The 25,958-nt window shown below is 43.3% G+C and overlaps 6 protein-coding genes across 12 annotated transcripts in view; 4 read left to right on the top strand and 2 right to left on the bottom strand.

Moving 5' to 3' along the window:
• The first annotated feature begins 201 nt into the window (after positions 1 to 201).
• On the top strand, positions 202 to 2,708 carry Ras85D (Ras oncogene at 85D). Its single transcript, NM_057351.5, has 4 exons — positions 202 to 481; positions 817 to 1,116; positions 1,273 to 1,529; positions 1,588 to 2,708. Exons 2-4 carry the CDS (start codon positions 978 to 980, stop codon positions 1,759 to 1,761), a joined length of 570 nt encoding a protein of 189 aa, NP_476699.1. The 5' UTR covers positions 202 to 481; positions 817 to 977; the 3' UTR covers positions 1,762 to 2,708.
• Positions 2,709 to 2,944: 236 nt separating this feature from the next.
• rump (rumpelstiltskin) lies at positions 2,945 to 7,416 on the top strand. Of its 2 annotated transcripts, NM_141642.3 has the most exons (5): positions 2,945 to 3,106; positions 3,253 to 3,833; positions 4,840 to 4,978; positions 5,883 to 7,011; positions 7,070 to 7,416. In NM_141642.3, the coding sequence occupies exons 2-5, from the start codon at positions 3,259 to 3,261 to the stop codon at positions 7,123 to 7,125; spliced, it is 1,899 nt and encodes a 632-aa protein (NP_649899.1). In that variant the 5' UTR covers positions 2,945 to 3,106; positions 3,253 to 3,258; the 3' UTR covers positions 7,126 to 7,416. The 2 variants fall into 2 exon arrangements, with proteins under 2 accessions (NP_649899.1, NP_001247004.1); NM_001260075.2 differs by lacking the exon at positions 4,840 to 4,978.
• On the bottom strand, positions 7,404 to 8,613 carry CG8149 (uncharacterized protein). Its single transcript, NM_141641.4, has 2 exons — positions 8,515 to 8,613; positions 7,404 to 8,460 (listed from the first exon to the last, which is right to left on the bottom strand). Exons 1-2 carry the CDS (start codon positions 8,542 to 8,544, stop codon positions 7,564 to 7,566), a joined length of 927 nt encoding a protein of 308 aa, NP_649898.1. The 5' UTR covers positions 8,545 to 8,613; the 3' UTR covers positions 7,404 to 7,563.
• Positions 8,614 to 10,687: 2,074 nt separating this feature from the next.
• Positions 10,688 to 16,168, top strand: RhoL (Rho-like). Of its 2 annotated transcripts, none has more exons than NM_079568.3 (4): positions 10,688 to 10,894; positions 15,105 to 15,389; positions 15,467 to 15,637; positions 15,697 to 16,074. In NM_079568.3, exons 2-4 carry the CDS (start codon positions 15,144 to 15,146, stop codon positions 15,850 to 15,852), a joined length of 573 nt encoding a protein of 190 aa, NP_524292.1. In that variant the 5' UTR covers positions 10,688 to 10,894; positions 15,105 to 15,143; the 3' UTR covers positions 15,853 to 16,074. The 2 variants fall into 2 exon arrangements, with proteins under 2 accessions (NP_524292.1, NP_001247003.1); NM_001260074.1 differs by lacking the exon at positions 10,688 to 10,894 and adding an exon at positions 14,760 to 15,036 and having other exon boundaries at positions 15,697 to 16,168.
• Positions 16,169 to 16,545: 377 nt separating this feature from the next.
• On the bottom strand, positions 16,546 to 18,468 carry phu (phurba tashi). The gene is made up of 2 exons (NM_141640.5): positions 18,327 to 18,468; positions 16,546 to 18,265 (listed from the first exon to the last, which is right to left on the bottom strand). Exons 1-2 carry the CDS (start codon positions 18,379 to 18,381, stop codon positions 16,680 to 16,682), a joined length of 1,641 nt encoding a protein of 546 aa, NP_649897.4. The 5' UTR covers positions 18,382 to 18,468; the 3' UTR covers positions 16,546 to 16,679.
• A 1,123-nt stretch (positions 18,469 to 19,591) lies between these two features.
• CG16779 (uncharacterized protein) overlaps positions 19,592 to 25,958 on the top strand; it is a 32,594-nt gene continuing 26,227 nt past the window's right edge. For all 5 annotated transcript variants that reach the window (NM_001275489.2, NM_001275487.2, NM_001275488.2 and 2 more), the window contains exon 1: positions 19,592 to 19,873. The gene's annotated coding sequence lies outside the window, so the exon portion shown is untranslated. The remainder of the gene's footprint in view (positions 19,874 to 25,958) is intronic.

Genomic DNA, 25,958 nt, shown 5'->3' with positions numbered 1-25,958 from the left:
ATTATTAAAAGCAGAAAGCGTCTGCCAGTTTTTACAGAAAGCTGTATTGATCAAATCATTTATTAGTTTAAGCAAATTATAGAGAGTCGACTGAAGTGCATCCACCTCTTTAGATTAGTTTTCATATAGCAATCGCTATTGCAAGTCCATCGATGGTGCCGGCCAGAATGCAGCCATCGCTATCGATAGTGCCATCGGCTTGGTGCCAGCTCTAGTATCTTCACAGCTACGTACAGCCTAGATTTCATCTTCATTTCACATACGGATTTATTGTTTTCCTGCGCTGTTAATTGCAATTACCGCACGGCAATTAAATTGGTGCCATCGAGGAGTACCGCCTGTCGCACCGTTAGCCGCGAAAGTGACGTGAAACGTGCCCAGCAACTGCGCCGCGCGCGAGAAGAGAGAGGCAGAGTATTGATAGAGAGGAGCGGAGCGGAAAAACAAGGAGGAGCTAGCTGAAGAGGCAGCAACAAAGAAGGTCCGCAGCCCCGGCAGGCAAAAGAAAAATAATAAAGAAAAGGGCTAAAAACAACGCCGCCGAATTAGCAAATTCACCTAGTTAACAACTCGGCTATGGGGGAGACTAACTAATTTGCATTGAGCGAATGGGTTTTAATTTTAGTTTGAGTCATTGATCTCTTTTTCCCATTTTTTTTTGTGTTGCCCGTCTGGCTGTGTGCATGCAGTGGTGCGTGTGTGTTTGTGCGAGTAAGCGCCTAGTCACAGTGACTCAGTGACGTGCATTAATTCCTGCCTAATTATGCGTTTAATTTATTTTAATCAATCTTAATTAATAATTTACTCCACTTGCAGCCCATACACGCACAGTCACCCACACAAACACACGCAACAAGCGTACGGAGAGAGAGACTGCATCTGCGGGCGCTTCACAAGAGAGTAAGCATCGATCGCGAGAAAGAGACTGTTACTGTGACATTTGACTACGGCAAATCGAAAACGGACGCCACAGCCAAATGACGGAATACAAACTGGTCGTCGTTGGAGCCGGAGGCGTGGGCAAGTCCGCGCTCACCATCCAGCTAATCCAGAACCATTTCGTGGACGAGTACGACCCCACAATCGAGGACTCTTACCGAAAGCAAGTGGTTATCGGTGAGTTATATGTACTTAGATCTGGCAAAGCTAGGGCTGCACAGGTCCAAATACTCTAGAGATTTCTGCACCCTTTCGCTGGTTTGGTTTCCCGTTTATACTAGAAGAGACCTTAAGAAGTTGCGATATTCAAATGCATTTTATATTCCCCTGCAGATGGAGAGACCTGCCTGCTGGACATCCTGGACACCGCCGGCCAAGAGGAGTACTCGGCCATGCGGGATCAGTATATGCGGACTGGCGAGGGATTCCTGCTGGTCTTTGCCGTCAACAGTGCGAAGTCCTTCGAGGATATCGGCACCTACCGTGAGCAGATCAAGCGCGTAAAGGATGCCGAAGAGGTGCCCATGGTGCTGGTGGGCAACAAATGTGATCTGGCCTCGTGGAACGTTAACAACGAGCAGGCAAGAGAGGTGAGTACCGGCCTTCAGAGTTCCGAGCGAACATTCCGTTAATTATGGTTGTTCTCAGGTGGCCAAACAGTACGGCATTCCATACATTGAGACATCCGCCAAGACGCGCATGGGCGTGGACGATGCATTTTACACACTGGTGCGCGAAATCCGCAAGGACAAGGACAACAAGGGGCGGAGGGGCCGCAAAATGAACAAGCCGAATCGTAGATTTAAATGTAAAATGCTCTAAACGGCCACGCATTGGTTATTATTCACTTTTTATTTCTTCAAATGTCGCCTGTTTGTCTGTATGTGCGTCGGCGAATCGCCGATCGTCCTGGGCTCGATGGTTTGTCCATTTTGGACACACAATGCGAAAAACACACACATGTGGGAGCGTGTTGGTCGGTGCAATTGTCAGATAAAAGAAGAGAAATTGTAATTAATTTAAGTAACTAGAGTTTTATGTACGTCGAAATGATTTTGTGAATGTGTGTGTTTTGTGTCGTTTGAAAGGCTGCGAGGCGCCCTTTTAAGAGTATTAACAATAACAAGCAAACAAAAACGAACGAAGCAAATCGAAAATGAAAATGAATATGTACCTCTACATAAAAACTATGAATACTGTTGTAACTGCCTTGGTTCAGCTGCTATATCCGTTTGTTTTCAACCAGCACTTAACTTGATTCTATGTTGTTTGTACTTCAACAGATACTCCGTGCTTAAAACCGAAACGCGATGTAAACAAATATTGTGTATTTTTACAGCCCTGTTATCTATTGGTTTCAACCCGACAGTCATACATAAATGTAATCTTTTTTCGCACACACGCACGAGCAGAATTCCATTAGTATTCATCATTAGAGAACAAACAAGCAAAAGCCGATAAGCTCACAGCAACTTTCGCACAAACGAGTAAATTCGCTAGCCCCAAACTAGATTTATGTTCGGTTAAACACATATCTGTGGTGCTACGATGATGAAATTATAATCCGTATGAGTTCTTGAGATTTGCCTTTCTTTCTACTTACCATACTGACAGATCAATCGGAGAGAAAACAAACAGCCAATTAAATTTACATTATATAGTTTGCTTTAAGCTTTTTATACATACATACATACATTTAATATTTAATTTTTTGTATTAATTTTTGCCATACAAAAAGAAACGAAATAAATCGATTGTGTGTACTATTTATGAAAAGTGGTTTTAGTTATTCCATAGTTTTGCTTTTGTGGATTCTATTTTTCCATCTAAAGTCTCCTGTCTTGTTGAGCCAAATATTCTATTATTTGAATTTTTGCGTTGCGCGCGTAAATTGCAGTATGCCTACATTTCGATAATTCGAAGAGCATTTTCGAATATCGGCGATGTCTAGTCGATAGAAATCTGAGACACGTCCAAATATCAAACCATCGATGAATGTGCTGTCATCGTATCACTGTCAACTCTAACATAGACTTTTGTACGGTTTTCTATTGATCTCGGAAACTGTAGTTTGTCACAAGCGTTTGTTCATTGTATAAAATTTACTACGCCGAAAGCAGCAAAATAGAAATATTACCAGTATTAAGAGCACAGCCAACATCAAAAGGTAAGCCATAACGCTAGCATAGAAAAGAACATTTGGCGAAAAAGTCGATTGACGCGGTCGCCATTTTGTTTTCGCGGACGCCGCTCCGGGTGTGTACTACTACGAATATTGCAAGAACTACAAAACGCATTGCGAATCCCTTGCAGACAACAATGAGCATGGACGCTAGTAACTCGGTGGAGAGCCGCGAGAAGGAGCGCGACCGTCGTGGACGCGGAGCACGTGGCTCCCGTTTCACGGACGCTGATGGCAATGGAAACGGCGCTGGTAGTCAGGGAGGTGGCGTCGCTGCTCGCGACCGTAGCCGGGAACGTCGCAATTGCCGGGTCTACATTTCGAACATTCCATACGACTACCGTTGGCAGGATCTGAAGGATCTGTTCCGCCGCATCGTCGGCTCCATTGAGTACGTCCAGCTGTTCTTCGATGAGAGCGGCAAGGCTCGCGGCTGTGGCATCGTAGAGTTCAAGGATCCGGAGAACGTACAGAAGGCCTTGGAGAAAATGAACCGCTATGAGGTGAATGGCCGCGAACTGGTGGTCAAGGAGGATCACGGCGAGCAGCGCGATCAATACGGACGCATTGTGCGAGATGGTGGTGGTGGTGGAGGCGGCGGTGGCGGCGTACAAGGAGGCAATGGTGGCAACAATGGAGGAGGTGGCGGCGGTGGCCGTGACCACATGGATGACCGCGATCGGGGTTTCTCCCGGCGAGACGACGACAGACTGTGAGTATTCCCTTTACGCTTATATCCTATACGTATGTGCACTTTTTTCCGATATTCTGGAGCAGGAAAGCTGAGTTCATGGCACGCATATACTATTCAATTTTTAGAAACTTGCCAGCTGGCAGTGGTTCCATTTTAAATGTATCAACGATTGCGGCTCTGCATTGATTTTTCATATATATGTATGTAGGTCAGGAATATTGCATTCTAAAGTTCCTATTATCACGTACGAACTGAATTTTTTATTTTAAGGAGTTTCCTTTGTCGTTTGTGCATCATTTAGGTGACAACCCGATTTACATTCAGCCCAGGGTGCGTACTGCGAGTTAATCGTGGTTCCTTAAGGGTTTCGTATTAAATTTAACCATATTTCTTTCGAAAATTTTACTGATCGCTGATATAATAAATATAAAATTTTATTCAGGGGAACATGCCGAAAATTATCATTAATATTAGCTACGAGTTCAGTCGTACTCTTCATATCAGTTAGTTGTAATGCAAATATATATATATATATATATAATATATGCAGTTTGTGTTCATCTGATTACAACGAAATCTCCGTTCTCTTAGTTCTCTAAATGGTTATCTAGTGATTTTTTTCATTATTAAAGTGCTCCGTTTCGATCTCAAGTCAATTATTTATGTTTAGTGTTGAGTTTGAAGGTTGATCACAGCAGGCGTTTGCTTTTTTGCTGCTGATAGAATTTTATTTGTTCAAATTGTCTAAACGCTCAAGGATTTATGGAAAGTCTGTCAAATACATCGGAGTAACAGTTTTGTGCTGTTTTTGAAAAAAAAAAAAAAAAAAAATCGGAATTCAAATTTAAAGATAGTTTAAGACAGGACCTGAAGAGAAAAAAAGGGTATAAAATGTTTAACATAAGGGAAAATGTGAACGCGTCGGAATATCCTGCGGCTCTCTTGGAAACCCACTTCTCCGTAGCTGAAGTTTACTTGTGCCTTTTGTTATCTTTCTCTGGAAATCTGGCTTCTCTTTTTCTAGATCTGGGCGTAATAATTTTAACATGATGTCAAATGATTATAATAATTCGTCGAATTACAATTTGTATGGGCTTTCTGCTTCGTTTTTGGAGAGTCTTGGCATAAGTGGACCTTTGCATAATAAGGTTTTTGTTGCTAATGTGAGTATATTGTAATATAAAATTCCAATAATCCTATGTATATTATTCAACTGGACCGGACCACACTACAAATATGCTGCGTTCTGTTCTTGCTTCGGGGTCTCTGCTTCGTATTTATAACCCGCCTAGGTCACATCATCCAGAAGATACTGTTTACTTGTTTAAATTCATCTCAGTCGACCCAAAGTAATGACAACTCCACGGTTTCCTTTCCCTTTTGACATATGTTCGTTCCTTTCCCGTTTTCGAAAATTCGGATGGAATCGTATACGTTGATGTGTTTGAAAGACTGGGTGGAACTACTTGGAAGTCCTGGGAAACACACTGAATACTCGATGTGACATACACATACCCTCTTCTACATCGCTACACAATGAATATATTTTAGTTGATAACATAACTGCAGAATGGACCCTAAGTATTATATTTTCTACTCAGAAAGCGGACTTAAGCGGCAACAACAAATTGGGCTACGTAAAATCTTGTTTTCGATATATCACATATTTTGTTTCGGTTAAGTTGTTTAATGATAATTGGTTAGTTTGTAGTTGCAATGACTCTTGGAAGGTCCTTGACTGTTTGTTGGTTGCAGCGTTTTTGCCTCTTTTACACTTTTCACATAAGATGTTCCGCGAAAACCACCTCGTTTTCAAGGGTTATAAATATGAAGCAGTTACGGGTGTTTTAAAATTCGACGTCGTCTCTGGGCTATTCCGTTTGGTTTCTGGGCACGTGTGCGGGACTGATTCTCCTGAGATTCTCGTCTATCGTCAGCATAGTTTTGCAGCATGGTTTTGTCAAAGACAGCAGTGGTATCAACATTGGGCAACTTTCGAACCTATTTCAGTGGACAAACCATGGGATTGACAAACTGCTAATTTCGCTTTCTTAAAACTCCCTGCAGCTGGACTACAAGGTCGACAACAAGAAGCTCAAGCAGGTCTTCAAGCTGGCCGGCAAGGTGCAGAGCGTAGACCTTTCACTGGACAAGGAGGGCAACAGCCGCGGTTTTGCTGTGATCGAGTACGACCATCCGGTGGAGGCTGTTCAGGCCATTTCCATGCTGGATCGTCAGATGCTATTCGACCGTCGTATGACCGTGCGCCTGGACCGAATTCCGGATAAGAATGAAGGCATAAAGCTGCCCGAGGGCTTGGGAGGTGTGGGCATCGGCCTGGGACCCAACGGCGAGCCACTCAGGGACGTGGCTCACAACCTTCCCAATGGTGGTCAGAGCCAGGGCCAGTTGCTTGGCAACGCTCAGCAGGGATCTCAGCTGGGATCGGTGGGTAGCCAACCAAACAGCAGCGCTGTTAGCAACGCCACGACAAACCTGCTTAACAACCTGACCGGCGTTATGTTTGGCAATCATGCGGCAGTGCAGCCATCGCCTGTAGCTCCGGTGCAAAAGCCTAGCCTAGGAAACAATACCGGTTCCGGCGGATTGAACCTAAACAATCTGAATCCCAGCATTTTGGCTGCCGTGGTCGGCAATCTTGGTAACCAGGGAGGGAATTTAAGCAATCCCTTGCTGTCCTCTTCGCTGAGCAACCTGGGTCTCAATCTGGGCAACTCCGGCAATGATGACAACCTGCCGCCAAGCAATGTGGGTCTTTCAAACAACTACAGCAGCGGCGGCACCGGTGGTGGCAATAGCTATAGCTCTGGAAACAACTACAGCGGCGGTGGCGGCTCCAGCAATTTGGGATACAATGCTTACAGCAGCTCTGGTGGAATGGGCGGCGGCAACGGAGGAGTTGGTGTTGATGGCAACGATTACAACACTGGCAATCCATTGGATGTCTATGGCGGCGGCAGCAACGTGGGCAATTCCAACGTTGGCTCGGCCAATGCTGTCGGTGCTTCTCGAAAGTCGGACACGATCATTATCAAGAACGTTCCAATAACCTGCACTTGGCAAACACTGCGCGACAAGTTCCGAGAGATCGGGGACGTTAAGTTTGCGGAAATCCGTGGCAATGATGTGGGCGTTGTGCGTTTCTTTAAGGAGCGCGATGCCGAGCTAGCCATTGGTAAGTAATACTCAAAAGGCGATTCCTTTATTTTTGCTGAACTCCAATGTCTTTTCAGCGCTTATGGATGGCTCCCGTCTGGATGGGCGCAACATTAAAGTAACATACTTTTAAGTCAGGCAATTCAGTTCAAAAGTTATTCTACGTTTCTTGTCGCCAATTCACACTTCAAACAGCGCGATGACCAATGAAATGAGCTGATATTCCTTATTTGACTCGCAATACGGAATTAATTTTGCACCCACTTATTTGAATAACTTTTATATATTTTAACGCATAATATTATACCAACTAATATGAATTTTGACGTTCCAAAAAAAAAAAAATGCCCCAATAAAACCGAAGACGCGACTCAAATTATTTTTAAGTCTTTGAATTAAACGAAATAAAGTAATGTAAACCCTGAATTTCAGTGGTCATGTTTTGTGTTTATTGAATTTTTGCTTAATTACTACAAGCATTGGTGGCTTTGGGGTTTGATACATGATAGGGCCTACTCCCGAAATGATTTACAATTGTATTTGCTTGCTTAAATAATTATATTCGCTTTTCTTAATTTGTGGACGGGGCTGTTTTGAATCTTTCCAAGCGAGCGCGCGCCTTCTCTGACCAGGCGTCCTTGGATTCAGTTGTGGTAGGCGTGGTGGTAGCTGCTGAGACTGCTCCTGCTCCAAATCGCTCCTTCCGTTTCTGGAGACGATCATCGGCCTTTGAGGTCGGTGCTTTGTCAGGCACCACGAATCCGAAACGCTCGGCACGTTTTTTGAGTGCCTCCTTTTGCTGCTCCTCGGTTTCCTTGTTACCTTTGTTGGCCGTAATGGAGGCACTAGAGGATTTATTGATGGCCACTGCCACTGCGGTTGCAGTGTTGGCCACAGCGGGGGGTGTTATGCCAAACTTTTTGGCCCGCAGTTCCAATCGCTCTTGTGCAGTCAGCTGGTTAAGTTTCTTGTCGCCTGATGGCTTCTCTCCTTCCGTCTTTGGTCCGACCACAATCGGCTTATGCTTCTTGGTAGGAGTTTCGCCGGTGGAGTCACTAGCAGCTGCAGCGGGCGCCTCGTTCTCCTTCGATGGAGTTGTCCCCGTGCTGGCTACCGTGCCCGTCGACTGCTGGGAATTATTTCGCTTCAGAACTATTTTCTTGGTCGGCGCAGCTGCATCTGGGGCCGAAGACGTCTTCTCTTCCGCTAGAAGGTCCGGAATGGCCACAGTTGTGGGTGTGCTAACCGGACTTTTCAGTAGCTCATCGTCGTTCTCATCGCCCAGCAGCTTGTGCTCATCCTCGTCGGTGAAAGACACATCGTCGTCGTCAATGGCATCTGCTATGGCCGAATCCTCCAGAGAAAGGTCCCCCTCTAATAACGCGGTCTGCAATCGGTCCTGCAGTTCGGTTTTATTTCCATTCACGGCGAGCCCTCGAAGCTTCAGCTCGCGCTTCAAATCCGCCACCTGGAAAGGAACACATAATTGGGATCATCTCCTAATATTAATCTTTTAACTTACCTTCATTTTAGTCACGTCGCTTTCAGGCATTTTCTCAATTGTCGAACGAAATTTACTTAAATGTTGTCAACACCCCGTACAGTTAGTTAGTGATGAGATAGTTGCTGAGCACACACATGTTATCGATTTCTTAAAAGTAAAGAATGAGTGTCGTGATACGATTGTATTCGAATCATATTTATGCCTAGCTCATTTGTTTAAAATTTCGTTGTGAGCAAGTTTTATTTATTTATTAAAAAATGGTCTTTTAAATGGTTATCTTGAAAGATCCGAAAAAGAAAAATGAAATAATAATCTTTTAGCTATGACGTGAACCAAAGAAGCGGTAAAATACGGTCCGACTTGTTATACATATAAACAATCAATCAAAAGAAAGATTGATATCGGAGTTAATTTCTTTAAATTTTTCGGAAGCCTGTCCTTATCTTCCAGTGTGACGGCTGTTTTTTCCTCTTGCGTCCAATGAAGAATGAAGAATATCTTAATTAATCTACATATTTTGGGCATGCTTAAATTTCCATTTCTTAAGTCATGGAATCAGCAATATAAATTAGAGATCTTTTACGGGCTTTTTTCTTTGTTTTCTAATTTCTGGTGTTCATTTATTGTGTTTGTAACAATCTAACATCTGTTGAAAATTATAGCTTCCTAAAGCTTTTTGCCAAATTCTCGTTTAATCCTTGGCAACAGTTTGTCAGATGTAGGTTTCTTTTATTTATTTTAGGTTTCCAACTAAGGTGCAATGCCCCGCAGTTTCTGAACACTGCCACATGCGCATTTGATTGGGGATCACTCCTAGCCTTCCACGATTGTTATTGGATCTAGTTATATTTGTTTTTGTCACTTCAGTCCTCCCCCCCATGATTCGCTGTTCCAGGCCGCTTGCACGAGATAAGATATAAAATATGAGTGCTGTTCAGAAATAGCAACACTGCACTCCGCTCCCTTCGGTCCGGACAGACCGGAAACGGGAAATGGAGACACTCTGCAACATTATCTGGTCTCGCCCCTTGGCTATGCATAGTCGCCCTTTCTAGCCTGCGAATTTGATTCCTTACAGTATTTCACCCTGCGACCTTGGGAACAATTTGCATCCCAGCCACATTGAGTTACTCCTGTGAGTGCTCCTTAGTGCTCCGCCGCACCTGCTCATATCTTTTGGTACAATTCCCATTGTCAAGAGTCTTCCAGAAGTATCTTTGGTGTTTGCAGTAGTGGCACACATGTTGCTCATGTGTTCGCTTAAGTAGCTATCCCTAATTGGAAATGCTGCACATTCATATTTGTGTATTAATAATTTTCCGGCTCTTCTCTTTGCTGTGACCGCCCGACTTTTTGGGTCTGGGTCGAAGCCTTTGTCACTTGACCTTTATTCTTTGTACGGCAGTGACTTGCCCAGTGCAGTGGTAATTCTAATTAATGTAGTGCCCCATCAACGTGTCGGCTAATTGAACTCATGTACGCCAGTGCCACATACTCGCAGTAAACGCATTTTATTCGGTCTAACCCGCAAGGCGGTTCTTTGGCTTAATTACCCCTACATCGGACAGATATAAAGCCCAGTTTGGAGGCACGCACTTGCGGAATGTCGTTGATTAATGGCTTATGCCAGATACTCGGGTTGCAGGGCGGGATATTACGCAACAGGATTTGTAGCTCACAAGTAGCTTTAAAGTAGTATTTTGCGTTCTCAGTTAAGTAATTGCGTGAGTAGTTCAGTCTTAATAATTTGACGCACTTCGAAGTTTGATTCAAACGTTTTATTCGTAGTAGAAAATGCGTAAATAGAAGTAACTAATTTATCATTATGAACTTATTTATGGTGGTTTTTAATCATGGGCTTATTTATGTACTTATATGAGCATTGAGCTTCTGTATTCTAAAAATAAGCATTCAAACCAAAATGTTATCAACTTGAATACGAAACATTAAGTTGGAATTGCAGACATCACATCATTTACTCAAAAAGAAATGCAAAAATATTTATAGGGATTAGAAACCTGGAGCTGTAGTTCGCCAAATTCTTCTTATCCAAACCGAAACCTTTGATAAGGAAACATTGTGTGCCAAGTGCTAAGAGAGAGAGCTGCTCCACCGCGCTCTCTTCGTTCGCTCTTCGCGTATCTGCGAGCTACTCGAACTCTGCGAGCTAAACGAATCGGAATCGCCAAAGGTTCAGTTGTTCGACGACATCGCGTGCGATCGGTTGTTGCTATTCGTTTATCCGGTTTTATACTCTCGCCGCCGCCAGTTCGAGTAATCCACATCCACACTGCGATCAAGTCGCACGTCATCGCCAGCCAGACGTGTTGTTCGATTGATTATTGCAAATAGTACGCATACGGATAAAAGTACGGGCACACAAGTCCCGTATCTAAAAGTACGTCCAGTTCAAAGCGTCTACGCAACACTCGTATCCCACTAAGTTCATCCTCGCCAGCAGCTAGCTGGCCAAATGTCGAATCCAGCGCAGAATGAATTCAATAACACCCAATTGCGACGACCTTGCGATGGTGTGGGCGCTCAGTGGGTCTGCGATTGCACGAGCTGTTAAAATAACAACATTTATCTTTGGCTGTAAACACTATTAGCATAGATCTCACTCACTGGGAGAGTTATCTTCGTGATCGTTCCTCCTTTTTCACCATCACCTGAGTCACTTTGTATTGCGCTCACGTCACCGCACCCCCCCCCCCCCCCCACCAAACCTCCCCCGATCCGACCGCCCATCCGTCCACAGCTCTGGAATGCCAAGTTGTTTCGGTTTACGATCCCAACTCTCTTGCTCTCGCTTCCTCTTCCAGTCCCAATTCCAATTCCAATCGCTGTTGTGGGGCTCTCTTATTCTTCGGGGATCTTGGCAGGCGACTTGATTCTCCACCATAATGGGCTCGATACCATTTTTAGTTATCAAACAATTATATGGTTACACAGCCATTTAGAGGACGTCGCAGGAAACCGAGTACGTGAATCGCCTGTCGCCCCAATCCAATACAATCCATAATGTCGCTAATCAATTCATTGCGACCTATGGCACAATAAACACTCCGCATTAACCTCAATTAATTTACCTAATTGGCAGCGCGTGCCCTTGCAATCTGCCCGGATCCAATCTGATTCTGGGGATTCGATGGCTCCTCTGACCAGGTAACCATGGGTTTTCGCCATGGTTCCACATCCACTTATCGCCGTTGCTCTTTCAAGTCCAATTCCCTATGTACACCGCATTCACCGACATCTATCTTATCTAATCAGTTTATTAAATACAAAAACCCATGCGAGAAACCATAAAAATACATGCACATATACAGTTCGTATATTTTTCGCAACAAGAAGCAGAGTTGAATAAAAGTGTTTTTTTTTCGCTTTGGTGTAGAATAGAAATAGGTGTCTATATAGAAATGTACCTACCTATATAGACGATTTGGAGTACCAATTCGATCTGGTTTTGGGCGTACGATTAGTTATACTGCTGCTCCACTGCAAGTTCTAATAAAACGAAATTCTTAAGAAACTCAAGCCGAGTAATCTTAGTTATATAAAAGAATTACCTACATTCTACTGACGTCGCTTCACATTCGTTATTGCGGAATTATTTAATTAATTGCGTAGTCGGATGATCCATCTATACGTATAATTCACTTATTGACTAACTCCGCCTTTGTGTAACTGAGTTATTTGTGGACCGTCTGCTATATGGGAACGGGAATCCAACTGATGCATGCACCCATTTATTAAGGAGGCTGATAAGAGACGCCTCCAAGACGAGGTTTGAACTGGAGTGACCCAAGTGAATTGCACATGAATACGAGTAGCCATAGTGCAGATGTGTCGCTTTGAGACCTTTCCTCATCTTGGGAAATCATCGCCACCGAATCAATGCAAAGAAAGAGAGAGTGTGAAATGTGACAAGTCTTGTTCTTGGGACAAGATTCCGAGAACGACGAGTTCGTAACTTGATATGAAAAGTTTACAAGAGGCCAAGCCTGTAGATAACAATGAACTGGAATAAGTTGTTCACGGACTGCCGGGCATGTGCACTTCATGTTTCAAGGGAGTGCATTAAATGCACAGCAATTATGTTTAAATAATTTATTATGTGTATTAATTACGAGCCGCGCGCTCTCGCTCGATACAGTTTCATTTTCATCATCATCGGCCAGCGAGCTTGATAAAGAGTTTCCGCTGTTTTCCGAACTGATAGAAAGGCATAAGTTATGATGATGATGCGGCATTGTACAGGGTAGCAGGGGGGTATTGCCACCCACTTGGTGGCATGCCTGGAAAGTTTCGACCATTGCTCGCACACCTGTTTTTTAATCCACAAGTTTACATCGTGGAACTGAGGAAACTCATTCACGAGTTTGCTTCCTACGTGTTGCTTAATCAGCTGGTTGTATAAATAGAAGAATTCGGTAGCATTGGGACTTAATTATTTGCACATTTCTGTAGTCACTAAAACAGCACCCAAAGCTGTTTGTTTATAATAATTTAAAACGCGTCCAAAGAGGCCAAAACAAAAGTGTGCTGTTTATTTAGTTTCGTTGTTGCTCTCTGGCCAAATTTGTGTTTTTGTTCGCTTTATTTTTTTTTCGCCCATTTTTGCGCTAGTGGCTACCTAATGGTCAATTGTTCATTTGGATTTGTTTACTAATTTGGCAACAAAAGTAGAGAAAAAAAAGCACTGCTTCTATTTGGGGATTCTGCTGCCATTTTGCTGGAACGAACTCATCCGATTTAAATTTGGTAACGTCATTCATACAGAATTGGAATAAAATTTGTTCAGAAGCTTGATCGTTGGAATACATTTAAACTATTCAAGGCTTTAGGAAAAGTTTACAAAATCAATCAAAAAATGGCGAACCTAAAAAAGCGAATAGCACTTAACCCCAACTTGAAGCCACTCGCATCAATGATGGGGGGCTTAATTGTGTTGACCCCGGCATCAAAGTGCCCCAGTCAAAGTTCAGCATCTGTGGATCGCGTGCCAAGAAAGCGTTTTATGTTTATTACTCACGCATTTGCCGCGTCTTACAAGGCATTCCAGATATTGGTGAATTTTATACTAGCTTGAAATTGCAGTGTATTTGGTACTTTTCTTCACTTTTCACTGCTTATCTAAATGTTATCATCTACTTCTTGCGAACTGATAGGTTGGTTGGAAAGTGTATTTATTACTTGACTTCTAACACAACATTTTGTTTGCTAAATTCAATCATCCATATGAATAAGCTTTTGTACTTATAGGGGTGAACAATTAAATTATTATTTTATATGTATGTATTAGGGGGATCTTTGGCTGTGGTTTTGTGCCTTTCGTGGTCAAAAGTTGGGAAGTGCAGTGCCGTCGAACGGTGAATGCTGATGAATGTCGCAACGCAACCGGTTTTCAATCTTTATTTTCTGAATAATTTAAAATGCAGCTCAAAGATGAAATTTGGTGTGGGTTGGAGGGAAGGAAGCGTTTTCCCTCACCGATGAGTCAGCCACCAAGCCAAGATTGTGGTCTAGCTCTTCTAATAAACGCTTCCACCGCTCTGATTTGCAATTATGTAAGGAAACTGAATGGAGCCCGAGACATCAACAAGTGTACGCGATGAGTCATGCCGCAAACAGTGAATAATTCCTGGTATTCGCATGAGTTTTCTGCTTAAACGGGTACCCCAAGAATTCCCACTCACAAGATGAATACGAATACGAATACCTAACGGCATCGCTCATTTGTAAATCGGGCAAATGTCTTTTGATTTGGATTTTGTGTCGTTATGGAGGCTGCGTAGGGAAATCTAGTCTATGTTTTGGGTCAACTGGAAACCGACGAAACCAGTTTTAATTAAAAATGAAAAATTTATGAAACAAATGCGGTTTTGTTAGTTTGTTTGTTTTTGTGCCTGGACAGATGGTGAAAGTCTTTCAGTTTTGGCCCGGCCTTTATTTAATTGTTATGTAAGACGGGGGGGACAGCCATAAAAGCACATTTATTTCCATTAGAGATTTCGCAGAATCAATTGCGCTTGATGAAGTCCAGTCCACAGTTGGCCCGTCGTAAAAGCTCCAATTGCCCAGACTTTTGTCGTTTTCAATTCGACCGGCGATTAGATTAAAAGTTTTGAAGTTCATGTGCGATATGGGTTGTATGATCAACAAGGTTAATTCAGGTGGACTGTTCGCTGTTATGATATAGATACGTATAATTTGTTTAAAATGTGGCATTTATATATTTAACTCTATAAAACACATTCCAGCAATAATGAAAACTTCAAAACGTCAATGGAAACCGATATTCCTTCAAGCGAACTCAACTGAAATAGAATGTAGATTAGACTGGTGTATTGTATTTACTTACTCAGCAATATTTCCAGCTAATGCTATTGAAGTTCATTCTTATACATTCTTATATTCTGTATGAGCAGTAATCCCATTTCTGCTGTATTCTGCAAGTATCAAAGTGAAGCCAGCTAGGGGCAAAGCCTGGAGATTTCCGGTTGGATGAAAGTGTGGGTGCGCCAAGATAAACACACAGTGCGCCAACATCTGCCACCAAATGTTGCAATCCCGATTGTGACGCCTCTATTTTGTCCTCTTTGCAGTTCTTGCTTAACAAAGACGAACGGGGAAAAAAACCGGGAATGACGGCGAACATAACGAAGAGTCCGCGCCCGCTGAAAATAACCATCGTGGGCGATGGCATGGTGGGCAAAACCTGCATGCTGATAACCTACACACGGAACGAGTTCCCCGAGGAGTACATACCCACAGTGTTCGACAATCACGCCTGCAACATAGCCGTAGATGATCGGGACTACAATCTGACCCTCTGGGACACTGCCGGCCAGGAGGATTACGAAAGGCTGCGCCCCCTGAGCTATCCCAGTGTAAGTATGATAGCATTGACTACTGATAGGGAAATTAGTCCTACCTATTGCTAATACATTTCGTACTCGCTCCACAGACCAACTGCTTCCTGTTGTGCTATTCGATCAGCAGTAGGACCTCATTCGAAAACGTGAAAAGCAAGTGGTGGCCGGAGATCCGTCACTTCTCCGCCCACGTTCCCGTGGTTCTCGTGGGCACCAAACTGGACTTGCGCATTCCCAACTCGGAGAAGTTCGTGACCACACAGGTTAGTTAGTAACTAAACGATTGACACAGTTGTATGCTAAGTTTTCTCGACTTTTTCAGGAGGGAAAAAAGATGCGCAAAGAGATACACGCATTCAACTTGGTCGAGTGCTCCGCCAAGAAGAAGCAGAACCTGCAGCAGGTCTTCGAGGAGGCGGTTAGAGCCGTGGAGAGGAAACCAAAGACGACGTCCAAGCAATCGTGCAAAATACTGTGAACTATGTGTATGCCTAATTTTAAATATTGTTATTATGCGTAATGTATTATGCTACTAATTCGCCTGACTATTTGTGCTTCGTTTTCGCAAAAGGGAAAAAAACTGTGTAGAAAATTTAAAGTTAAGTTTGTATAATTAAGTGCCACTTGTGTGAATCCTTATGTTATATATGCAGCCAGAAGGCATTAATTGTAAAAAGATAAATAAAAACAGCACAAAATGAAAATGATATACACTTATACATATTAAAATATAATTTAAATCTGATATGTCCAGCAATTAGCCCCATGTATATTTCAATAAAACCCTAGTCATTAATGTTGTCTGTCCCTTTTATATTCGAAAACATTTTAATTTTATTTCAAATTTGGCGCCAAGTCGTCTGTTAGTTTTAAAATAATTTAACATTTTAGTGTTGGCAACAGTACGCTGTTAGATTTAGTAAAGACAAAAACCACAGTTAGTGCGGATGCAAGCAGTCACATGTTGATATTAGCCAACACTGAAAAGGAAACAAAATTTAAGCAGTTGACACATGTCAATCGATAACCTCCCCGCGTAAAATCGACATTTTGCTATCAAATTCTAAAGTGCAAAAAAGAATCGACATTATAAGATAACCACGGGAACGGACTCTTATCTGCAAATAAATGTCGTATAATATTGGCACAAATAGTAATCGATGCTTTTTTTAGATTTCAATTATTTATTTTAGTATCCCCCTTAAACGATTGCTTATCTTCTAGTGGCTTCTCTCTTAAACGAGAATAATACGTTTGTCGCTTAGACTCATTGTGCTTCACTTAACCTTTGATCCCCGCCAAGTTTCAGCGTGGTCTCCGTGCCACGCCCCCATCCACGCACATGTTACGATCACTGAGGCAAGAGGCGTAACCAAGGGCGTGAGGTATGAAATGCTGCTCGAAAACTCCGGTGAAAAGCTGGGCATACGGTCCACTAGCAAAAACGGCCACATCATCGCCACCGTGCGTTTCCGATTCCAAGGGAACTGTGCTGGGGAACATGAAGTCCTTGTTCTTCATATTGATGGCTCTCAGATTTTTCCTCCGCACAGCGCCGCCTTCCCTGAGGTAGTTACTATCATAGCCCGGTCCATTGGCATAGCTCAGAGTGGCATATGGAAGATCATCCGCCGCCAGCTGTCCGTCATTGATGCCGAAGATATCGTTCTTTCTGCTGGAATAGCCCGCCAGCGACATGGTGTGCGAGTGATCCGAACTGACCACTATTAAAGTGTCGTCCGTACTCGTGTGACTCCTGGCAAATCGCACCGCTTTGTCGAACTCCGCCGTTTCATCGATGGCCCTCAAAGCCAAGGTGTCGTGGTGACCATGATCGATCCGACCGCCCTCCACGAAAAGGAAGTAACCGCGTCCGGCACTCTGGCGCTCCAAGATTTCCATGGCCGACTGGACCATCTCCTCCAGCGTTGGTTGCTCTGCTGGACTAGCATCCAGATGGTAGGCCATGTGGTAGGGGGCAAACAAGCCCAGTACTCGTGAAGTGTGATTGGATAGGTTGAGCAGCTCCCTGCGATTCTCCACATATTGAGCACTGTTCGTGTGCTGGTTCTTCCACTCGTCGATGAGATTGCGGCCATCCAAACGGCGACCAGGCGCTCCACTGGAATCAGTCACGCCTTTGGGCAGGAAATTCTCGCGACCTCCGCCCATTATCACATTAAGTTTCTGACCCACCGGACTGTTTATCAGCTGGGCAGCTGCGTCCGGACACAGATCGGGGTCACCATTGTCTCCCACCACTTCGGCGTCGTTCTCCCAGTTCCGGTTGGCCAGGTGGGCGTACACTCCAGCTGGTGAGGCATGTGTTACGGAGGTTGTGGTAACCAGTCCGGTGGCCATTCCCTGCTTCTGCGCCCAGGCCGCAATGGAGGAGACATGGTGGGCGGCTTGTGCCTGCGCCTGGCAATCCTTGAACTGCACCGCTGCACTTACTCCGATCGTGCCATAGTTGGCCTTGACACCACCCAAATAGGCGGTGGCGGTGCAGGCGGAGTCGGCCACCTGCATATTGGCACAGTAGGTCTTGCTGAGACCCACATACGGGAATTGCTCGAAGGCGAACTGCTTCTCCTCGCCGCCCAAGTAAACGCGACCCGCCGTGATTGTCGGTATGGACATGCCGTCGCCAATGAAGAGCATCACATTCCTGGCCAGCTGGGTGTTCAATCGCAGCTTACTCTCCAGCTGCTGATCCAGTGTTTGGGCCGCCAAACCCTGCCAGTACTCGGCGTACCGCTCCTCTGATCTTACGGCATCAAAAACGATCTGGGGCATGGCTCGCTTGTATCGACCTCCTCCGATTGGATTCGATCCGGTTCCCATAAGCGAGAACACCGGATGCATTCGCCTCTCGGCATCGTGTGAGGATTCTGCAGGTACAGTTGGGTTGGTATTTAGTATTTACTCAGATCTACCTATATAAGAACTTGCCTCCTCCACTGACTAGAACACTCAGGCCGAGAAAAAAGAAGAGCTGCAGCCTCATTTTTCTATACTTTCTTCTGAGTTTTAGAGTTTCTCAGTTTACGAGCTGGCTGTACGCTGCCCAGCACGTTTCCTCCGCCACTGATAGTCGTTAGCACGAGACCTGCGATATTTATAGCGATCGGTTGGGAGGTTCAAGATTTCATAATGCCTTTGCCGCCATCGACCTGATCGCCGGTTGATATGGAAAAGAGTATCGCTGCCTTGGGTTCACTGCGGTTTTGTTTTGAAAACACGGAACAGTGCGCAGTGGAACCTCCTTAAAAAGGTACTTTAGGGCAAATATACAACTGTTATTAAATTCAATTTATTTAACAAGATATACGTCTCTACTATTTTGAATCAAATTTGTTATGAAAGTACTAACCATTTAAGTCTGGAATAAAAAGCAGCTTTGAAATTGGCAATAAATCTTCTGACTAGAACATAATTAGTATAATTTAACGTTCACTTTGTTGTTTAGACTGAAGTTTTGAAGGATAATATTTGCTTCTTTGATGGATTTCGGGTTTTCTTTAGGTCCATATATGCATGATGGCTTACCTTTTTTTTTGTGCACCATAAATCTAGGTCTCTGTGTCAGCGAGTGCCTACTGTAGATGTTATTTGAAGACTGTAGTTTTTGAGCGGCACTCGTTATCAGCGACCGCCGGCGTTGTCTGCCTGCCAGGCCACCCGATACCCCGCCCGCGCGTTCCGCTCGTTTCGCCTGCCTGGCCTGCCGCATCCGCCTGCCTCCTGCTCTTGGAACACGCGAGTGCTTCACGTGATCACTGATTAGAGTGGCTGCGGCTGTGCCTGTTTTCTATTTCGGGCTTCCAGTTAAGTCATAAACGCGGGCTAATTACCCCGCCAGCGAAGATGCTCAACCAGATGCTGAGAAAATCGTTTCAAAATGCGCGCCAAGTGCCGCTGTGACTGTCTGTCCGCCGGATTGAATCTGGCAATTCCGGCGGAGTGGAGATGGCGCAAGCGCCAGCATCAAAACAATGAGCAGGAGTCTTTGGATTGTATCTGCATCTCGCTTGCGCCCACCGTCGGATGTATCTTGCAGTACGAAAGGCCTGAGAGCAAGAGTATCTGAGAGAGCGTATCGCAGAGTATCTCAGAAAGCATCCGTCCATCGGCATCCATCGGTTTTTGGGATGCTGAGCGAGAGCTTCTGCTTTGGCAGCGCGCACTTGGCCAAAATAGTTGTTGGTTCGCATGCAAAACGTTAAAATCGCATTAGCTGAAAAACATTTTTATACCAACGGCGCGTTTTTAATTTTTTCTACACTACAACAACACGAAAAATATATAAAATAAACTAGACAAAGTAGATGGCGAAAAGTAAAAACCAAACCCCGAAAAAAAGCAACAACGAGTAAAACTAAACTTTTAATGTTCAACAGAAATTCATTGCGTATACATAAGTATAAATAAATAAACGCGTGTATATAGAGAAATACATATAATAAATGATAATTCAATAATTTTCAAACAACAAAAAGGTTCGAGCAACGTTCAGTGAATAAAGGCATAAACATAAGTGCTGGTGAAAATCAGGGAAAAAGGGGAAACCAGAAGTGAATGGCATTGATTTTTTTTTTTAAATAGTTGACAGTAACCTAAAGTTGCAAAGTTGTAGGATTCTTGTGCATTCGTGTGTATAACTGTATGAAGTGCAAGGACTGTTGGGATTCTCGATGCGTTTCCTTTTCTTTTTGGGATCAGCAGGCAGAAATATACAAAATGTAATGGTACACGGGAAAATTCATACATAATACAATACAGTAAGTTGCTAACTGTGTTTCGGGCCCCTAAAAGTCGTGTTCGTGCGTTTGTGTTCGTCGGGATTATGTGACTCCTGCGTATACATATCTACAGTGTCGATGGGTAGGGATATATACATATATATATATATATATCTCCATTTGTATATACCGTTAACAAAGTTGGACGCCCAGCTGGCTGCCAACTCAGTTTCCCGCTTGACAAATGTCCTGCTGCGTCCTTTCGAATGGTTCGCTCGTGGATTCTGTGTTAATTTCCCCTGCAAATGCAATGCCAACTTAAAGCTGTCGAAGCCACACGAAATTTTAAAGGGGAAACTCGTGTATTTCCTGCCTTTTGTAATCGCACAACAATCTGGCAACTTTCAATTGCCTTCATTGACAGTTAAAACGAAAGTTATCAAAAAACACGAACAACCAGCGAAGTTCTAGCATGATAATAACACCAACAACAACAGCAGCAACAGCAGCAACAACACAAGGAGCGTTGACAACTACAGTTATAGCAACAACGACAATAGCAATTCAGAAGTCAAACACGAGACAACAACAACACAAGCACAAATTAAATAACAACGAAAAATAAAAGTAGCCAAAAACTTTGCCAAGAGACACACCTACACACACACTCTCACAGCTATAAGCAAAAGGGCGGGGGGTGTGGCCGTCCTTTATGGGGAAACAAACTTTTAACATAGTAGCCCACATACACACACACACGAACGTACGACCGTAAATTTTCGCACACACACATTCGCACTCACACTCGCACAGGATAAAAATGAAATGAGGAAAAGCAGCAAAGAGAAAAGGAATCGAAGCGAAAGATGATGGGGAAGGGGTGGGATAAGGAGGGAGCGGTGGGGGATGCCAAAGGACGATTGCACACTGTGTCAATTCTGTAACAACATTCGGAATACTATAATGTAAAATGGAATGTAACGGTATCTTACAATGCCACTACAATGTACCGATAATGAGATGTCGGTGCGAGTGTGTGTGTGTGTGTGTGTGTCTGCTTACAGTGGTGTGCGTGCATGTTTTACAGAGGATATCAAAGAGTGTTGCCATTTTAAGAGAAAATTCTAATGAAAATGGATTTACTGTCAATGATTGCTTTTCTTAGCTTTTGACTTTGACGTGCCATTTTTAGCTAATTGGATTTAATTAAATATTTAAAATATAAATCTGCTGTGTTACTTTTGCATCGAGAAAAATCTAATTATAGGATACATAATTACATCATCCAACTTATTACTTTCATTATTATTTTCAAATGTTTCAGTCCCTTTCGAATTTATTTCAAAATGTAGCTAAATATTTTAATTAAATCATAAATGCGGATAAGCTTCAATGCACTTGTTATTGTTATATTTGATTGTTTTTCTTATAATTATCTGCTTCTATCCGATGCTATAAAACATTTATAATTCTGCCTTGCTTTAAATACTGCTTTCATACGGAACACTCTTTCTACTTCAATTATTCTTAATCCATTACAATGTTCCTGGTAGCAAGTTTTCCCTCGAATACTGTTGGGAATTCCCCAGTCTGAGCCGCTGATATGCCAGTTCCGTTCCATAGTACATCATCAGCGAGCATTGTTGTTGAGTGGCAAAGGATGCGCGATGCGGGGAACACGAGCGGATGAAACGAACGCACGACCAGAGCAGTGCGGCACGACTGCTTTCTCTTTGGCGCCACCACACACCTCCCAGCCTCCCTTGCGCCACCCATGCCGCCCATGCCACCCACTTTGCCCCCAAAAAGCACGCGCTCCAGCAGCGAGTTAACTTTGACGTTATGCTGTAAGCGTTGGGTGCTTCGTTTAAATGAGTGCTCGTTGAATGTGTGAGTAATTGGAGGGGATGTGGGTTGATGGAGGGGTGGTCTGAAAAGGGGATGGAAAGTGCGGTGCGGGGTGGTCGGGTGTCTTTGGGGATTGCTCGAAATGGAAGAGCAAACGACAACAAGCAAAACATTGATGTTGCTGGCGGAGGTTGCCAGCAGACGCTGGCTGGCTTTTATAGTTTGCCAAAGGAGTGAAATGGCGCCAGCTGAAGATTTATGCATGTATTTGTGTTCTATGTGCGTGTGTGTGTGGGAAATTATGAAAGCATTTGTGTGTGAGTTTGAGTAAACATGACCACTGTTTGGTTGGGGGTTGTTTTGCTTGCCGCACGGCCCACACGGCGTATGTGTGCTTTTCGGCTGTGTGGTGTATCTTTCGTGTACTTGTGTTTGTTTGCCCACCTTCGCTGCATTTGTTGATTTTGAGGCCGCAGCATATTGTTAATGGCCTTCTGCCCAACCCAACCCGACTCGTGATCCTTCAACATCGCTGATGAGGCTGACGGAGGCCATCCAGCAATGGCACTCACTGCAGCGCTGACCTTCACCCATTTAACAGCACTTATTTGTCGACAAACGGAACGAAAGTTGAATGCCATCGCAGTTTAGTTGCTATTTTTGGCTGACTACGGGAGGAAAGACAAGCTGGCAGTATTATTATAAAGATAAGTTATGATCCTAAAGTAATCCTTAATGGGAAGATACTGAGTATGGTTTAATTTAGAGTGAAAAGTGGCACAACAATATTTTGAATTATCTCTTCGTAGAAAAAGAACTTTCGAAGAAAGTCTTAGGGGTGATTTTAGTTAGTCAAGAGTCATAAATATATGCCTTATGCATTTGCGAGCTTTTCACAACACAATGCGATGGTATTTGTTATACTACAAGCGGCACTCTTCGTGTATCGCACTGAAAGCCACACAATGCACATACACATGTGGGGGATGGACAGCTCAGTTTAATTATAGAATGGAGATGTGCATGCTGGGGAAAACGAATTCGATCCCGGGAATCGCCATGACAACGGCCAGATGCAAAAAGGAGCCTTTCCAGGTGCTGGGCAATACAGTTTTAGTTCGATTCCGGAATTACGGTCAAGTGGTTGCTCGGGCTGATTGATTTGCATTCATTAATCAATAACGCATCAAATTAAAGAGCAATAAAAAGCGAGGGGCAAGAAAAATATCGCATAAAATGTATGAGCGGGAAAATAAATAGGATTGCTCTTCCAATTCACATACATTTAACGGCCAATGGCAAATTTAATATCATCCGCGAGCGGCGAAATTGCTGTCGTTAAAATATTTTACAACATCCTACAAAGATTGAAAACGAATCAGGCGAACGAACATGCATTGCAAATGGGTGTGTGCTTATGGGTGTGTGGGTGGATTGGGGGGGCGTGCCACATTTGGGACAGTCCTCGTATCATAGATGTTGTTGCCTCAAAGTAAAACATGAAAATTTAAATATTGGCAGAGCCATACGAAAATTGCACGTTGTTTATTTACATTGTTCGGTGCTGTAAAAGCCAAATGGGAAATGTGCAACCAAAGGTATATCTTCTATATGTCTACTATGTATATATACATATATATATATATATATATATATATCGTGCATATCGCGTGTGTAATTAGGGGCCATCAATTGGGAGATTGAAAGTGCCTGTCGCTTGCGAGATTTGTGAGTCTTGAAATGCATGAAGGATTTGTGTGTTTACATTTGGGGGAATTCACTGCCTTAATTTTGCCTCTCGTCTGCGATAAACAAACGCGGAATGAGGAAGTGAAGCCAAAAAAAATCATCTGACTGCTGCCAAAATGTATTCAATTGATCCTTTAAGTCTCTGTAAGCCGGGCCAACAAAACTTCTCCACCTGGTTCAGTTTCATTGGCATTTAAAGCAATTAAAAAGTCACACACAAAATACCCGCCCTTACACAGGAAAGTTGAACTTAATGTGGCAACAAAGTGAATAACAATTTTAGACACCGCCTTCTGGGAAAGGACTTTTCCCATTTTCCTTCGCCGACAGACAGCTGTTACATGGAAATGAGCTTGAATTTCATTTAAGCCATTGAAATGCCGCTGTTTACTCAGCTTTACTTGTTTTTTTTTTTATTTTCTTCGCTTACTTTGCAAGTTATTGAACCCGTGAAAGTTTTTAATTAAAATTCAAATTAGACAAATTAAATTGCCTGCTAGGTGCCGCCGATTGCCATTCGAAATGGAAGACGTATTTTTATGAGGAGATGTCCTGGGAACGTGCATTAAATTTTAATTGATTTTTCCCAGCGAATTGTGGGCGCCCCTGCGTGTTTCCCTGTATGTGTGTATCTGTGTGTACCTGCTTACGCGCAAAGTAAACGAAGCGAGATGTGAAAACAGAGATGTGGAGTACAGAACAGAACAGAACAACATACACAGATACACGGACGCAGCAGCACCAATACATATGCAGAGCAATGCGAAATGGCAGACATTCAGGCGTGCGAATAAACGCACACTCTCTCCCATGCACACACACACACACACACACACACAGGACTCGGCATTCGTATTCGGACTCGCATTCGCATTCGGTTCTCTGAATGAGAAGCTGAATGTGGATGTGTGCGGTGGGTGGTGCGGGAGGTTCGGGAGGCGTTCGTTGAAAGGACAATTCAAGGAGGCAAACGAAAAACATTCTGCCCGTTCTGTTCGGGCTGCTGTTGGTGTTGTTGTTGCTACTGTTGTTGGTAGGCTGTTTATTGCCCAGCCTTGCTGTCGTTGTTGTTGTTATCCTGCTGATGCTGTGTATCTATATAGAATTTATCGATTTATTTTGACTTCTCTTTATGTGCTCCGCCTTCCCTAATACATACAAACAGGGGCGCAGCAAAGGGATTTGCAACTTTTTTAACATTTTAATCCGAAAAATCGTTGCTGCCCATTTATGCATTTAAACTAAAAGCTTGGAAAAATCATATTTTAAGCTAAAATGGTTTTCATCCACTTTTGAATATATATTTATATAGGCATTGTAAGCATTACAGCGTTACGTTTGCGTGCATTTTGTTAAGCCTATTGATGCTTAAAAGTAGGCAACACTTTCTGTTAGCACATACATTTTATATAACTATGGACTAACTATAGAATATATAGAATAAACTACCCTTGATTTTAAGACATTCGACATTCTATCAATTAGAAATGAGACAATCTTATCATTTAAGGCACTTTCTTGAATAATAAATGATGTAAAATTTGAAAGCATTTGTGTAATTGTTTAAAGCACCCCTGGAGCGCTGATATCCCTCTGGAAGAACCGCTGCCGACGTCGCTGTGTAACGTATTATTTAATATGGTTTCAGAGCGATAAGGCTACAAAACTCGGTTAGCAGGCAGCCCACTTTAGGGCGCTTCTGGGCGGTTGAGCTGTTGGGTTTCCCTTCAACCTTCAGCGTACAGCCTCTCCCCACCATCCACCCTCCTCCATTCCTTTTTCGGTTGCTGTTTTTCGCTTTACTTTTTGCGCTTAATGCGCCAATTCTGACAACAGTCGAGCGGCAATGAGCGGGGGTGTTGTGGATCCTTAGATGGAAGGCAAGTCGGCAACGACCCAAAGTCAAATTGAGTAAAACGCATTGAAAACTTAAGTAATTTCCCAGGAACGGCCCGCAGTTCTTAAAAGCTTTTTTTTCCCTAGCTTTGTTCTAAGCGAGAAGCCCGAAGCGAGCGTTTCTGCCTCTTTTTCTTTTATTACTATTTTCTGTTTCGCTTCTTCGGTCTTGTTATTGCAGATGGCCAAAGTTGTTGGCCAAGTATAAAAATGTGTTTTATATTGTAATAACGAGGAATGCACTGAAGTCGAAACTCCACAAAAAAAAAAAACCAAATTCATAAACTGTTTAATGAAGCGTAGCAATTACATAAAGCCAAAATCGGAGTGAACAAGTGCAGACAACAAA

The sequence above is a fragment of the Drosophila melanogaster genome, chromosome 3R (assembly GCF_000001215.4).
Source record: "Drosophila melanogaster chromosome 3R".
In the NCBI taxonomy this organism is placed as follows: domain Eukaryota; kingdom Metazoa; phylum Arthropoda; class Insecta; order Diptera; family Drosophilidae; genus Drosophila; species Drosophila melanogaster.
The sequence above is the reverse complement of the archived record's forward strand: the minus strand, read 5'-3'. Positions and strand labels throughout refer to the sequence as shown.